General features: G+C 53.5%; 1 protein-coding gene across 1 annotated transcript in view; it reads right to left on the reverse strand.

The window, feature by feature from the left end:
• Positions 1–16,082, reverse strand: part of tjp1b (tight junction protein 1b) — a 61,477-nt gene that overhangs the window by 4,567 nt on the left and 40,828 nt on the right. Inside the window, 18 exon segments of the mRNA XM_060061608.1 lie at positions 111–579; positions 2,170–2,309; positions 2,413–2,619; positions 2,836–2,927; positions 3,044–3,928; positions 5,075–5,293; positions 5,469–5,819; positions 7,331–7,431; positions 7,795–8,005; positions 8,159–8,241; positions 8,365–8,460; positions 8,936–9,120; positions 9,673–9,892; positions 9,988–10,096; positions 11,247–11,397; positions 11,842–11,947; positions 13,554–13,684; positions 15,819–15,963. Of these exon segments, the coding sequence (XP_059917591.1) occupies positions 111–579; positions 2,170–2,309; positions 2,413–2,619; positions 2,836–2,927; positions 3,044–3,928; positions 5,075–5,293; positions 5,469–5,819; positions 7,331–7,431; positions 7,795–8,005; positions 8,159–8,241; positions 8,365–8,460; positions 8,936–9,120; positions 9,673–9,892; positions 9,988–10,096; positions 11,247–11,397; positions 11,842–11,947; positions 13,554–13,684; positions 15,819–15,963 (3,901 nt within the window).

Here is a 16,082-nt window from a genome sequence, read left to right on the forward strand (position 1 = left end):
CTCAGCCTCATGCTAAGCTGTCCCCGTGTTTGGTTTCCTCTCTGGTTCTGACGGTGAGCGAGATGGTCCCAGGTCAGCTGGCCCCTGCCCCCCCTTCGCCAGCTCCTCACCTGACGGGGATGGCTTTGGGCGCGGCGCTGACGTTGTTGTGCTGGTACTTTGGCCGGTTGTCCATGGTGCGCGTGAAGGTGTCCAGGCCACTGTCGTGGTCCAAGGGCTGGGGGGAGAGCTGCGGCTTGCTGCCGTTGTTGTTGCTGCTGCCGCTGAGCCCCAGGGGGGGGGGGGGCTTGGCCGTGTCGTTGGGCAGCAGGTTGTGGTTGAACTTTGGGCTGTCGAACTTGCGCTCGAAGGGCCGGGCGGAGCTGGTGTAGGGCTTGGGGACGTAGCGGTTGTAGCTGGCGGGGGTGGGGGCGCCCAGGGCCTTGGGGGGGGCCTCGGTGCCGTTGACGGGGGACTTGTCCGCGAGGCCGACCCCGCGGGGGGGCAGGTAGCCCCCCTGGGCCAGGTCGTCCCGGCCGGCTGGACGCAGGGCCACCGCCTCGGGCTTGGGGGGGCTCAGCACGTCGGGGATGGAGTTCACTGTGGGAGTAAACACACACTGAACTCACCCTCCATCACACACACACACTGAACTCACCCTCCATCACACACTGAACTCACCCTCCATCACACACACACACTGAACTCACCCTCCATCACACACACACACTGAACTCACCCTCCATCACACACACACACTGAACTCACCCTCCATCACACACACACACTGAACTCACCCTCCATCAAACACACACTGAACTCACCCTCCATCACACACACACTGAACTCACCCTCCATCACACGCACACTGAACTCACCCTCCATCACACACACACACTGAACTCACCCTCCATCACACACACACACTGAACTCACCCTCCATCACACACTGAACTCACCCTCCATCACACACACACACTGAACTCACCCTCCATCACACACACACACTGAACTCACCCTCCATCACACACACACACTGAACTCACCCTCCATCACACACACACACTGAACTCACCCTCCATCACACACACACACTGAACTCACCCTCCATCAAACACACACTGAACTCACCCTCCATCACACACACACTGAACTCACCCTCCATCAAACACACACACTGAACTCACCCTCCATCACACACACACTGAACTCACCCTCCATCAAACACACACTGAACTCACCCTCCATCACACACACACACTGAACTCACCCTCCATCACACACACACACTGAACTCACCCTCCATCACACACACGCTGAACTCACCCTCCATCACACACACACTGAACTCACCCTCCATCACACACACTGAACTCACCCTCCATCACACACACACTGAACTCACCCTCCATCACATGCACGCTGAACTCACCCTCCATCACACACACACACTGAACTCACCCTCCATCACTCACACACACACACTGAACTCACCCTCCATCACACACACGCTGAACTCACCCTCCATCACACACACACTGAACTCACCCTCCATCACACACACGCTGAACTCACCCTCCATCACACACACACTGAACTCACCCTCCATCAAACACACACTGAACTCACCCTCCATCACACACACTGAACTCACCCTCCATCACACACACACTGAACTCACCCTCCATCACACACACACACTGAAACTCAACCAGCATCAAACACACACTGAACTCACCCTCCATCACACACACACACTGAACTCACCCTCCATCAAACACACACTGAACTCACCCTCCATCAAACACACACTGAACTCACCCTCCATCAAACACACACTGAACTCACCCTCCATCAAACACACACACTGAACTCACCCTCCATCTCACACACACACACTGAACTCACCCTCCATCACACACACTGAACTCACCCTCCATCACACACACACTGAACTCACCCTCCATCACACGCACACTGAACTCACCCTCCATCACACACACACACTGAACTCACCCTCCATCACACACACTGAACTCACCCTCCATCACACACACGCTGAACTCAATGGCAATGACCTTGGTCTCTGGATATACAGTACATTAGAGGATTATTCTGATGTTCATGCCTGCCTTCAGGCATTGACTTATGATTACAAATAAGCTTCAGGTGAAAGTCTCGCAAACTTACCCTCGTTGGGGCCAAGTTTGGGCAGAGAGTTTGGGGGGATGGCGGGGGTCTGCGGGGGTCCGTACTGGGAGGTGGGGCTCATCACGTGCATGGGGTCGTACCTCTTCTCCACCGGACTCACCTTCTCCATGGACTCCACCCTGCACAGTGAAACACAAGAAGGGCGTGACTTCTACAGACCGGTCCAACCTGCTCCTCTACAGGGCCCATGGGCGGGCAGGGCCGAGGTAAGAGGAGACAGACCTGTTGTAGTGGTAGGACAGCTGGCCTGGTTTGGGCATGTCGTGGAAGCGGTTGATGGCGGGCCCGGGCTGGCTCATGGCCTTGCTGTCGAAGCTCCGCCGGTCGAAGTAGGACAGCTGCTTCCTGTAGTACTCCTCGTCCTCGTCAGGGTCGAAGTGGTTGGGGCGGCCCTCATCCTTAGGGTGGGGCTTCTGGGGCTCAGGGGCCCTGGGTCAGGGGTCAGGGGAACAGGGAGAGTAGAAGGAGGGCAGAGACACACAGATCTGTTGAGAAAACTCTAAACTAAACATTGAAATAGATATTTATATAAATATATACTTTTTTTCAACCAGGCTCCTGGCCACCAGAGGGAGCTGCCACATTATCAAAAGCTCTGTGGGGCGTCTTTACAGGAACCGTTTCATTAGGCTCCTCCTCCCCTACCTGTAGCATGGCCGCTCCTGCTCCAGGTTGCTCAGGGAGTTGGCCTTGAGCACGGGGCCGGGCGCCATCACCGGCCTGGGGACGTCTGCGGGCTGGAGGGGGGACAACGCAGAACAACAAGCTCACCGTCAGCACCTCCTACTGCAGGTCCCTCTACCAGGCACGTGTGCAGTGATCACTAAGACACGCCGGGCTGTGGGGTACGTACCCGGGGGGCCGAGGGGTCCCCTCCGTCCTTGGCCCGGTCCACAGACACCGAGCGCTTGTTCTCGAACATCTTGACCCTGTTGAGCACCGACTGGGGCTTCATGGCCGGGTCGTCCTCCGGCTCGTCCCGGGGCGGCAGGCCCTTGCCGCCCGGCTCCCCCGGGGACTGGCCGCCGCCGTCCCCCTTCAGGGGCCCCTCGCAGTTCAGCCCCGCCTCGTGCCCCGACTTGTACAGCCGGTTGGGGGGCCCGGGGTTGTAGGCGGGCCGGGGGGCCGCGTCCCCGTAGTACTGCTTGGGGGGGTCCGGGGAGCGCGGCGAGCTGGCCCCGGGGAAGCCGTGGGCCTGCTCGGCCTCGTAAGGCGAGCGGGCGTCGTAGGGCCCCGGGGGCGGGGCCTCGTCGTAGCGGCCCGGCCCGGGGGGCTTGGTGTGGCGGGGGCGGCCGTCGTAGCCCAGCGCAGGGGGGGGCTCGTCGTAGCGGGCCTGGGGGGGGCTGTACTCCTTCCCGGGGCCGTCCTCGTAGGGGGACCGCTGGTGGTAGCCCCCGGGCTGCTGGGGCCCCGGCTGGTAGGGGGTGGGCGGGGCCGAGGTCGGCTGGTGGCCCTGCTGGTAGCCGCCGGCGGGCGGGGCCGAGGTCTGCTGGTCGTAGGGGGCCCACTGGTCCTGGTAGTGGGGCACGCGGCTGTCGTAGTGCGGGTGGGGGTCGAAGGTGTGGGGCTTGGGCTCGCCGTAGCCGCCGCTGGCGTCGTAGCCGTAGGGCGGGTGCTCGCTGTCGCGGTATGGCTGTTTGTCCTGGAACGACGGCTGGTGGCTGTAGCTCAGCGACTGCTTCATGCCGTGGTTCACGCGCACGGGGTCATCCATGTTGTACAGGTCCTTCTTGTACATCTGTGGGCAGAGGAGAGGAGATAACTGCAGCCGTCAGACAGCGGCAACACAACACAATGGGCCACAGGCTCAGTTCAACACAGTCTAGATTAACCGGCTCAATCCTTTGGGACTTTTGTCATATCAAAATATTGATATGACATTCGAGTTAAAGTGCAAAAACACAGGCAGACTTGTTCGTTGTCAAAAAGAAAGGCTGAATGTTTGTTTGACATGATGCCTTTCAAGAATAAAGTAGTAGGAATGTAATGATTACCACATTTTGTAGACCTAGGTTGAACCAGAAGGCACGTTTCTGAAAGGCCTCGTTTCAAACGTATGATGTGTAGCCTGTAGACAGCAGATGCAGTGAGCTCCACTTAATGTTAAAGTAGCTTGGAGGGTACTGAACAAAATTCTGCAGGACAACCCCCCAACATGACGCCTTGGTTGGAATTAAGTTTGGTTTTGTTCATCAATGCTAAACGGGGGTCCAATTTCAAAAAATACTGTCTGCAGGTTATTTCCATCATGCAACCAACATTCAGTTTGCTTCTAGTGCAAAGCAAACATAGACCGACTACTGGCAGTACAGCCGACGGTATAGCTAGCGCTACAAGGGCCAGGCCAACACGCTCAGAGGCAGAGGCTCAAAGCTGAGAGCAGAAGATCCAGAAAGAGGATTCGACCAACAAATCCCAAAAGATAAAATCAAATCAACCATCAAGGAGGCCATGCAGAGGAAGAACACACAGTGGAACAGAGGTCCGTCAGGTCTTGATCCACAATCAGAGACCCGGGACCCCGGGCCGTTCCACTCGGGCGGCCCCTGTTGTGATGCCGCGGACCGGTCTGGGGTGCACCCCCCCCCCCGGGGCCAGAGACGCCAACGGCTCAGCAAGGCCCCCGGCGTGGGCGGACTCATGCAGGGGGAGAGCGTGAAGGAAGCGTGTGCGAGAAGTCAGGCGGTTATAACACACACACACACACACACACACACACACACACACACACACACACACACACACACACACACACACACACACACACACACTGCCCCCCAGTGGCCGGTGAGGAGGTAGCAGCAGGAACAGCAGGAGGAGGAGCAGGAGGAGGAGGAGCAGGAGGAGGAAGAGGAGGCAGGGGCAGCAGGAGCAGCGCGGGTACCTTTGGTTCTGGACCAGGCTGCCCGCCGCACAGGAGGGGTTCATGTGGAGGTGGCGGAGGAGGAGGTGGTGGTGGTGGGGGCTGATTTAGCTCGGGGACAGGGCTGGGGCTGCTAAGTAAGTCGGCCTGCGGAGGGACGCCGGCCCCCTCGAGGCGGGAGCCCTCGAGCTGCGCGGGGTGCTCCGCCCCAGGGGGCGTGGCCAGAGCGGCCTCGTCCTGCTGGGGAGCATCGTTAAGGACACACGTTCACTACACGCCCAGAACACGCCTCACACTCGCTCACGCGTGCACCAGGAGTCCTTACACGTGTCAGAACAACCCATCATGTCACTGTGACCATGGAGGAGGAGGTGGGGGGGGTGGGGGGGGGGGGGGGGGGAGCTCAGGACCTTACCTGCTGTGGGGCGGCCATCTTGAAGCCGGCCGGGTCGAGGCGGTGGGCGGGGTCGGGCTGCGGGGGGTGCTGGTACCCGGGGTAGGCGGGCGTGTCCGGGATGACGGGCGGGTCCTCCCGGACGGGCTCGGAGGAGCGGGTGATGGCGGGCTCGGTGGGCAGGCCCACCTCGTCGTTCAGCGTCTCGTCCAGCTCCTGGTCGGTGTAGGCCCCGCCCTCCGTGTCCGTGTCCTCGTAGTCCGAGGTGTGGCGGCTGTCTGTGCTATACATGGAGTACTCGCTGCCCGGTGCTGACAGGTAGGACAGCCGGTCGTCGTGGATGTCCAGGTCGTCCTCTGGCGCCCCGTCCGCCTGGAGGGGGGGAGGGGGGAGGAAGAGTGAGTGAGAGAGAGAATAACACAAGTAATTATGCCAGGCACTTTCACTGAGCTTGCACGCATATTTCTCTGCAAGAGAGATACTGAAGCTTGTGAGGAGAAAATCATTTAAAAAAAAAAATAAAAATCATTGAGCGCACACATAAAGTGCAGCAGCAACATGTTTCTGCTCGCTCTGATGTTGTTTCTGCTCGCTCGGATGTTGTTTCTGCTCGTGCGGCGATCAACTTTTTGGGACAAAGTGGGCAGAGCCAGCATTGGCCATTGTATCCCTAAACATGATTGCTTAGTCTGACCCTATGACATATAGACGTGGATTTCGCTTAACCCTAGACCTGGCCCTGTAAACTCCTTATGTAGGGAGCATTGTTCTATTTAGATTTTACTACTTTATATATAAATATATAAATACAGATATACAAATATATGGAGTTATGAGACGATCGCGGTCTTACACTAAATAAATACGTACACTGCAGTATTTATTTCCTGATCAGCATTTTTAACGTCTATATTTCCTGGTCTGTTTATATCATATATACTCAAGTTATGCTAATCTTCAGGCATGAATAAGGTTCACACTGCACTCTTATTGGTGACAGGCATACTGATACGTTTGGCTAACGACCTCAAGCTGTCTGAGGTGAGCGCTGGGCTTTATAGTTCTCCAAAGAGTGTTCTGAGACCTCATCTCTGGAGCAGACTCTTGGTTAAATGTGAGCAAGCTGATGTTCCCCAAAAAATACTCCAACACTCCAAGAGGAGTTTGGACTTCCCCGGCAGCATGTAACCAATCACATTCAGGGACACACTGGCCACCGCTTGCTCCGGCTACTAACTAAGAGGCTGGATATAAAAATATCTGAGCGAGCAGGAAAACACTGGGGCGCACGGGGGCGTCCGTTGTGTGCCGTTTCACTTTAGTTGCTCAATGGATGATTTTCTCCTCCCAGGTTTTGTAATTGCTCTCGCAATCAGAGAGACCCTGCAACCCAGCGCTCGCAATAACCGCTTGCATGATGGAGAGACACGCAGAAAAAGTGGGAGGGAGTGAGAGAGTGAGCAGCATGGCGGAGGGTGAGAAATGATGTGGGTGATGGAGAAGCAGCGGGAGTGTCGAATGAGAGAGAGTGAGAGAGAGTGAGAGCGAGACAAGCAGAGAGAGAGTGATTTTGGAGTGAGTAAGAGTGCTAGGGAGATCAGAGAGTGAGTGTCAGTCAGTAAGAGAGACGGATACAGAGATACAGAGCGAGAGACCGAGACACAGAGAGTGTGAGTGAGTGAGAAGCAGAGAGTGAGTGAGAGTGAGTGAGTTACAGACAGAAATCATTGGATCTCCGGATAAAATAATGAAGCATATTGTAAAGAAGTATATTGTCCGTTGTAAAAATCTGACCCAAGGGCCAAAATGGACCACAGATATGGCCCTACAATAAAGACAAGTTTTCTTCCACTGATCTTAATGAGGTTCCACTGAGGTATCACCTTGCCCTCGGACACCCAGACCAACTGGTTCTGCTGCTGCTGGATGGTCTCCTTCAGCGCGCCGTACCAGCCATCATTCATGTTGTTCATGTTGATGGTTGCTGGGGAGGAAGAACAATGACGTATCAATCACTGTTTATGAGCCGTCATATCAACCCTGCTGCAAATAAACTCAACCGTTGTCACGCGACAACGTGCAGGGGGAGGAAGCCATGCTAGCCCCCTGCCCTCCCTGATACCCCCCCAGTGTGTGTGTGTGTGTGTGTGTGAATATTGGTAGCTATGTATGTATGTATGTATGTATGTATGTATGTATGTATGTATGTATGTATGTATGTATGTATGTATGTATGTATGTATGTATGTATGTATGCATGCATGTATGTATGTATGTATGTATGTATGTATGTATGTATGTATGTGTGCGTGTGCGCGCGCACGCGTGTGTGTGTGTGTTCCCTCACTGGTGAAGAGGTGGTGGTTGTTCTTCCTCAGCTTGATGGCGCGCTCGTACAGCTTGCGGGCGCTCTTCCTGGACTCGGGGCACAGACGGGTCCTCATGTTCTTCACGCCCTGCTTGTTGTCGGGGTTCAGGAACACCACGATGGGGTACCACTGGGCGTAGTTCAGCCGGTCCACCGCGTTGGGCGTGATGTCCAGCACCGCGTGCTTGTCCTACGGCGTGGGGACAAGAAGGCACACGCGATTGGTTGTTCACCGATTGCGTTGTTCGTAGAGGCGAAACATCAGCCGAGGTTCACGACGGTACAACGGGCGGGGAGCGTAGGCGATGAGGCGTTGGGCGAGGGCACAGACAGAAACACTCACTCTGTCGATGATCTGCTTGATGGTGTGAAGACGAATGATTCCTGAGCTGCGCTGGTCTGTTCCTGCATCCCTAGGTTCGCTCTCTGGTAAACATTAGACACACAGCAGTAATGTAGAGACACGTCCAGACACGAGATTCATTGAGATTTGAGAATGGCTGCTTTGTTGTCATTGAACCGTACGGCTGTGTCGTCAGAAGAACGTACTTGCAAGCTCAAAAATATCGGGCTCCTCCCTGGCTAGTTTTTCCCGGGCCACGTCAGCGATGGGCCCGAATATCACCACGGGCCTCAGGAACCCGGCTGGAGGAGCAGAGAACAGGAGGACCAAAACCCAGAGCAGTCAGGCTCCTGGAGGAATCCACTACCCCAAACCAACCCCAAACACACTACAACAACACACTATTTAAATACATATTTAAATATATTTAAATACAGCATTCTTGCACTAAAGAATCAGGTTGAACCTCGGTTGGCTCCACTACCACTTGAGCACTTTACGCTTACACTTATTATCTTACTTATTATCATCGTTTTAGTTTCTCTTATTATTATTTAATTTATTTTAGAATTATTATTCATTATTTTGTTCTATTGATGCTGCCGATTTGAACTTTTTTTTACATTATCTTGTATTGTTGCGGTTATGTGGCTGATGAGGAACTAAGCCTAACAATTATAGTCTGGTATACAATAAGATATAATAAAAGTATTTCTGCTTCTGCTTCTGATTCTGACCACACACAGATGACCGTCAGACCCCCCCCCCGCCCCTCACCTTCTCTTAGCACCACCCGCTCGTAGGCGGGGAACTTGGTCTGCACCGGCTGGGCCGACAGGTCCTCCCGGCTCTTCCTCAGGTTCCTCTTGGAGCTGCGCAGCCCCCTGAACCTCCAGAAGTCGGCGCGGTCGCCCCCCGCGGTCTTTGGGAGGGTGTACTGCACGCTGGAGAGCTGCTCCGCTCTGTTGGGGGGGGGGGGCGTGTGGAGATACAACCTTAAGCACTGCAGCCCGGCGACGGTAACAGGCGCTGCAGAACAACCATTAAGCTCACTGCTCCTTAACATAAGGGTTCTCCTTAACATAAGGGTTCTCCTTAACATAAGGGTTCTACATGGCCTGCGACTCATGTAGTCTTAATGGCTCAGAGCATCATGTGGGCTAGAGGTTAACCGTCTAACCCCATCCTCGATAAACTTTATATTTACTAAATGTTCTTTTATTATTTATCAACCCGTATTTCACTGGACCAGCATCCGGTGAAATATATTTTATATCGTCTTTGGCAATCTAATTAACCTAACCCAACACTCCCCCACCTCCCCCTTCCCGAGGACATTAAGGATTCACGAATATTACTTCTGCTACTCCAAATACAACTCCTATCCTGGACCACGGCGGTGCAGGGCGTAACAAGGGGCGACCACGCCCATCCAACCCAGAGGACCGCCTGGTGCCCGCAGCACCACCACGGACCCCCCGGCGGCCCCCAGCGGCCCCCGGCTGCCACGTCACCTGTTCTTGTTGGGGATGATGCCGCGCTCCACCTCCTGGTGGTTCTTGCCGATGCGGATGGCCAGCCAGGAGCCCAGCTTGCCGTTGTACAGCGTGTCCACCACTCGGAACACCTCGCCCTTGTTGAAGCTCAGCCCGTAGGGGGACTCTTTCTCGTACTCAAAGTGGGTCCGGATGTAGAACGAGTCGCCCACGTCCGACTCCACTATCCGCCGGTACACTGAGGCAGCAGAGGGACAGAGGGGGGGGACTGTGAGGAGGGCTGCAGGGGGTCTGGGGATCAGGTGTTGAGCTTCTGCACTCGGCACTCCTCACCGTCCTTCTTCTTCTGGGCCAGGATGGTGACCTCCTCCCCCTTGGGGAGGTCCAGGAGGAACAGCACCGCCTCCTCTCGGATGATGTTTGCAAAGTCGACGTTGTTCACCTGGAGAAGGAGCAGGGAGGTTTGATGAGCGCAACACGCATGTTGTGGGCTTATTGCCTGTGATGTGTGATGTATTGCAGCCTTTGATTCCACCCCGGGCGGGAGGCTCATCGTACCCATCAGGCTCCAACGCCCCCTATGGGCTGATGGACAGTGTCAACAAGGGCGGCCCTGTTTTACCCGTTGCCTTGGTAACTCCGCGCCTCAAGGTTTATGGTGCGGTGAGGAGTTGCGGCCATCCCATAGTGGGCTAGCGCCTAAAAACGGCGGCGGAGGAACCGGCGACGGGGACAGCGGAGAGGGAACACGCAAGCGTTGTGTTTGCGTGTTTCCTCCGGGATGCTACTAGGAGACTGCCCTCCAGGACCAGAGGAATCTGGCAGGGGATTCACGCCAAGGCCAGGAATATAAAGAAAGATGGAAAGCGTGCAGATTCGTAGCTCATAAAAGGCGACCAGAGACCGCCAATGACCCCCATGACCCGTTTCCAAGGCATACTTACCGGTAATTCCCTTGAAAAATCAACAGGGAGCTGATATTAAATAAAGCCCATCTCCTAGGAAATCAGACATCAGTCCCCTTACACAGCAGAACGCTTTACGCTGCAGTAAGTAGGAGAGGACAAGTCAGCTGACACAATGCGAGGGACTGGGGGGAGGCCAGAATCCCATTATGGGAAACCTTATTAATGCAGTTTGGTTTTATTCGGTCTTCTGAATTATTTGGCGCCTGTATGTGCACAGTAAGGTTTCTTTGAGTTTTCTCGTGGCAATGGCTGATTTGGCAGCAAGATTCATTGACGCAGTCTCTCGTAGAAGGATAGAGTAAGACAAAGAGCACTTGTGGTTTGAACCTATGGCTCAACAGTAAATACATGGGATCACTCATAAACCCAAACTAACAAACCACCTGCATGTGTTGCACCTGAGGAAAGACGCGTGTAAGAAGCTGCTCGCTCGAACACCCTGTCCTGACAGAGAGGTTCTTAGGAGAAGGTCTGTGAAGAAATTAAATATATCTCTATAACCAAAGAGACTCAGAGCCCGGGCGAGAAACCCTTTACGGCTTTTTTACGATTAGGTGGGTTAAGGTGGACCTCGTAGGGTCAGCTGGGAGAGGGGTTTGTGTGGGGCTACGGTGGACCTCTTACCCTGAGGATCTGGTCCCCCTCCTCCAGGCCCTCCTTGGCAGCAGGGCTGTCCTCCAACACCCCGGCCACGAAGATGCCCACGTCGTTCCCCCCGGCCAGCCGCAGACCCACACTCTCGCCCTTCTTGAACTTCACCAGCTTCATGCTGGGCCTGGGACACGGGACAGGGTGGGACAAGAGACAGGGTGGGACATGGGACAGAGTGGGACAGGGTGGGACACGGGAGGGGTGGGACACAGGGTGTTGGTTACACACGCTGATTCCTCTAGGACTAGGTTTCTCCAGTCTCAAAGTTCCATTGTTGCTGTATTTCACATGAGTTACATTTATTTAAAATTAAAAACACATTTTTTTACTATTTTGTTCAGGATAATCAACAACAGTGGTAATCAACAATAATCCTATGCATCATATTGTGCAGTAGATATGTATGTGAGCAGAGATATGTGGTGTTGCTGTGTTCAGACCAAGAGACCTCGTTCTAGGTCACAACACGGTGTCGCTTTGAGACAATAACTTCTCCTGAGAGATTGAAACGACAGAGGCGTCTAAAAGAGAGACACAACCGCATAACCTGGCGTCGGGACGGCCGTACCGTAGGATGCTGTCGTCGTGGGCGGCGCTGGGCACGGGGGCGTCCGCCGGGCTGACGGGCAGGTCCACGTCCGGCTGGCCGGGCTGGGCGTACACCGGTTTGGGCTCTGAGGACCAGACACACCGTGACGCGCACGTTCTCAACGAGGACCGAGCGGCCGATTCCCGGCCCGACAAGTGTGGTTTATGTTTACATTTAGGGGATCTTGCAGACAGTTTTCTACCGAGTGACTTACAACCAATCATGCACACATTCACCACCGGCGGCGGAGTCCACCACGCAGGGCGACAGCCAGTTCGTCGGGAGCAGTCAGGGTGGGGTGCCCTGCTCAGGAACACCTTGACACTCCCCTCCTAGCAAGCTAGGAGGGGATTGAACTAGCGACCTTCCAGTTACCAGCCAACCCGCTCTACCTCCTCCTACTAACATCCCCCACGCCTGCTTGTGCCAGTGTGTTCCACTCACAAACACTGGTCCTCGGGTGCCTCGTTCGTCCTCTCCCACTGCGAGCCGCTCTCTAACCCCCGGTCTTCATGAGTTATGATTTGTTGCCTTTCTCTCTGTATATAGAGTTAAGGGAAAGCACTAAACTGAAACCGCAGGGGGGAATAAGTACGGCCGGCCGGACGGGGGTTATGGAGAGCGCTGGGAGCCGAGTGCCGATCTTGGTTTGTTTTCCAAAGTGTCGATGGGAGCGGAATCCACGCCCTCTGGCGCTCCGATCAAACAAAGCCCCGATACACGCAGAAACACTCTTCTTTACCCTGCTAGGACATACAGAGCCCCTGATACACACACACACTCTACTTTACCCTGCTAGGACATACAGAGCCCCTGATACACACGCACACTCTACTTTGCCCTGCCAGGACACACAGAGCCCCTGAAACAAACTAATACTCTACTTTACCAAGCCAGTACATAAACCAAAGTGTCCGGTTTGTGGAATTCAGAACGACCTCTGAAACAAGCAAAATCAGTAAACAAAAACAAATAAATCAGATAAAGAAATACACCCGTCGAGGCAAGGATGATCCAACACAGAAGGTGGAGGTAAAAAACGTCGGAGATCGCAGGTGGCTGCTGGCTGGGAGCCTTCTCAGACCACATCAGCCCAAGCCCCTCCTCTACACTCGGCCGGTAAACACTCCTACGCGCCGAAGTCTTCTAGGACGCATAGGGAGCGTAGAGCTGCTACGGTCTCTTTCTGTTTTCTTCTGGAGCCCAGCGTTGCTCGGCTCTCTTGGTTTTCATCTGAAGTGTACAGGAAGGTAAACGGGTCTGGTGGCTCCGAGGGCCTGATCTCAGCCCGCTAACTGGAATCATTTCGGTTTCAGACTACTAATAGAAGTAGTCGTAAGGCACCAACACCATAAAGATCTTGGCCCAGCCATTGCCCACAAAGCCAGGTACTGAAAAACGGTCAACTAGACCTAGACCTGATTGCAGCCACCAACATGATCGGTCATGATTCACCCTTTCATGAAGTCATCCTATTTAGGCAAAACAACTAGCGTCGTTGTACATTCCATTGAAAATAGGGTTTTGTTTTATATTCACTGGCCACCTGATAATAAATGGCATCAGCCATCCTATGATGAGGACTATGAAGAGCAGAAGGGGTGCATGGGGGTACAGACGCATCACAGAGAAACAGTCTCAGAGCTGAAACCACAGTGAGCATGATGGGTAAGACGGACTCCAGGCCTCACCTGGGAGGGGGGGAAGCTGCTTCTCCTCCCGGGACACAGAGGACTCCATGGGCTTGGGCAGGGGGATCTCCTCAGCGATCTTTGCAGTGGAAGAAGTCTTGGACATCCTTTCATCGTCGCGACTTCTGTGACTGCAGGGAGAAAGACAAACTCGTCCATGTGTGGGGAACTGTGTGTGTGTGTGTGTGTGTGTGTGTGTGTGTGTGTGTGTGTGTGTGTGTGTGTGTGTGTGTGTGTGTGTGTGTGTGTGTGTGTGTGTGTGTGTGTGTGTGTGAGAGAACAGAGGTCCGGTTGTGTCCTTAGCAGCTGAGCAGACCTTGACCAGATGAACTTGCCAAAGCCCACTGGGCTGCATTGTGGACACGATACACATGAACAAACAGACACACAGATGAAGCCATCAAACCAGCATCTCAAGGCGGGGCTGTGGTCTTGAAGGTCAGGCTGTGCCTCCACACTCTCTTTTGTTTTGTCTATTTTTAGAGCAGCTTATCTAAGGTGCCCGGGGAGGCAGGATTGTGTCCCGCAGGTGAATCTCAGAGCGTTGCTCTGCATGAGGTCCTTGGTAAGGGCATGTCCTTAAATGATCACAGAGGTGACGCCGTCAGGCCCCTCTGTACACAAGCACCACCAGTCTGACGGCGTGGTAAAGAATTAAAGCTTTCTTATCTGATAAGGCTCAATTCTATACCATTAAGTATACTTCTGAGCTAGGAGTTAAGAAATTGTAGAAAGGGGGATGCATAAATATTTTATTACCAGCCCATATATTTTAGCTTAATTACAGTATTTTCAATAGGATAAGGCCATAACAACACCTGGTGTTGAAATGTGACCTCTACCTGAATAGTGCGTCTCTATCAGTCAGACAGTGATAAAGAAACAAAGGAATAGGTGAAACCCGTGATATTAATACACAAAGTGCTAGTCGTAAATATTTGAAATGGTAGCAGCAGTTACTATTCAATGTGCTAGCATGTTGACTGTCTGCTTTAAAAAGAACAACCTCTATCTGGATAAGGTTTCCCAATTTTGTGCATTCTCAACTTTGTCATTGAATTAATTTTTCTCATTTCATAAGGTGAATGAAGTAACCTCTTGTTGTGCCATATTTGATAATAATAAATATAGTGTGCATCAGTCTGTTGTAGACAACAGTAACTCTCTGCCATGACAGTACTACTTGGTCTGTTTAAGAAGGACAAGCTTGTGTCATTTCCATTCATGTATCCGGCGTCCCCAAAGAAAAGCCAACAATGCAACCATGTCTCCTACCGCCTTGTTGCGTCGTCTACACAAGCATCATCTGTGTACCAAAGAGCAGAGGCACCACGTTGCTTACCTTCGGCGCCATAGACTTCCATTGTTGTCCCAAAGCACACATTGAACCCAGCCATAGAGCCGTATTGTTGGAGGGAGAAGAAGGAGGAGGGGTTGGTGACATTGATGGAGGTTGATGGCTCTTCATTTCCTCATTGTTAGGGTCATATTGTCGTCTTACCGATGCAGTGTTTGTACCCCAAAACTACTGCCCCATCGACAAACGGATTATGTGACACTACTTTCTCAGGGCCACACAAAGGGGAGGCTTCATAATTAATGTATTAAACAATTCTATGGTCACGTGAATCATAACACTGGTGACTCCAGCAAAAATCCAGTCCGTGCGCTGGGATAGATATCTCCTTCCAAAGGCAGCCTGAGATCATGTCCTACACGGTAAATGTTAAATAATTGAACTGAATAAATGTACTAGTCTACAACATTACATCATGCTGCATCTATGTCTAAAGGGAAATCAACCACTACAGCAACACCCAGCCTTACTAATCCCACTATTAACTATTCATAAACTATACATCTCTGGAGAAAAGGAATACCAACTCACGGGATTCTCCAACTGTCAGATCATAAAGGGGACATAAACAGCATAATAAATCAGCAGGATGAGATGGAAACGCTTGTTCTTTTGAAACCAGACGCCACTTGAAGAAGTTGGCTCCCCACTAGCAGGAGTACTTTCATCAAAAGATAAAAGGCATCACGTAGGACGGCCCCCCAGAAGAGATAGAACACCAGGAACATACAAACAGAGACCCCCCAGCACTAACAGGGGGGCCACCATTTCAGAGGCGCCGGGGGTCTTCTAAACATAACGGCTATCAGTTCTCTTCCTTCATCCGTTGAGAAGCGGCCCTCTTAATGTCCCGTCAACGTTGTCGTCGTCTTCGTCGTTGTTGTTGTTGTGCAGGCGGACTGGCCTACCTGCCGTTGCTGATCTGCGGCGGGGAGTGTCTGGAGTGGTCGGAGGGCTCTGAGCGGCGGTCGGGAGAGCGGGAGCGGCTGCTGCGGCGTCTGTCATGTGATCGATTGGAATGGTCGGACGCCAGCGAATGGATATCTGAAATGTCTGATGGAAACACGAGTGGCTGTCAGCACCTGGGTGGGCAGTGGGGGGGGGGGGGGGGGGGGGGGGGGGGGTGGAGGCATGCCTGGGGGGGGGGGTGTACATGGCGGCGTGGCTGAGGA

This window comes from Gadus macrocephalus, chromosome 9, assembly GCF_031168955.1.
Source record: "Gadus macrocephalus chromosome 9, ASM3116895v1".
NCBI classification, from domain to species: Eukaryota; Metazoa; Chordata; class Actinopteri; order Gadiformes; family Gadidae; genus Gadus; species Gadus macrocephalus.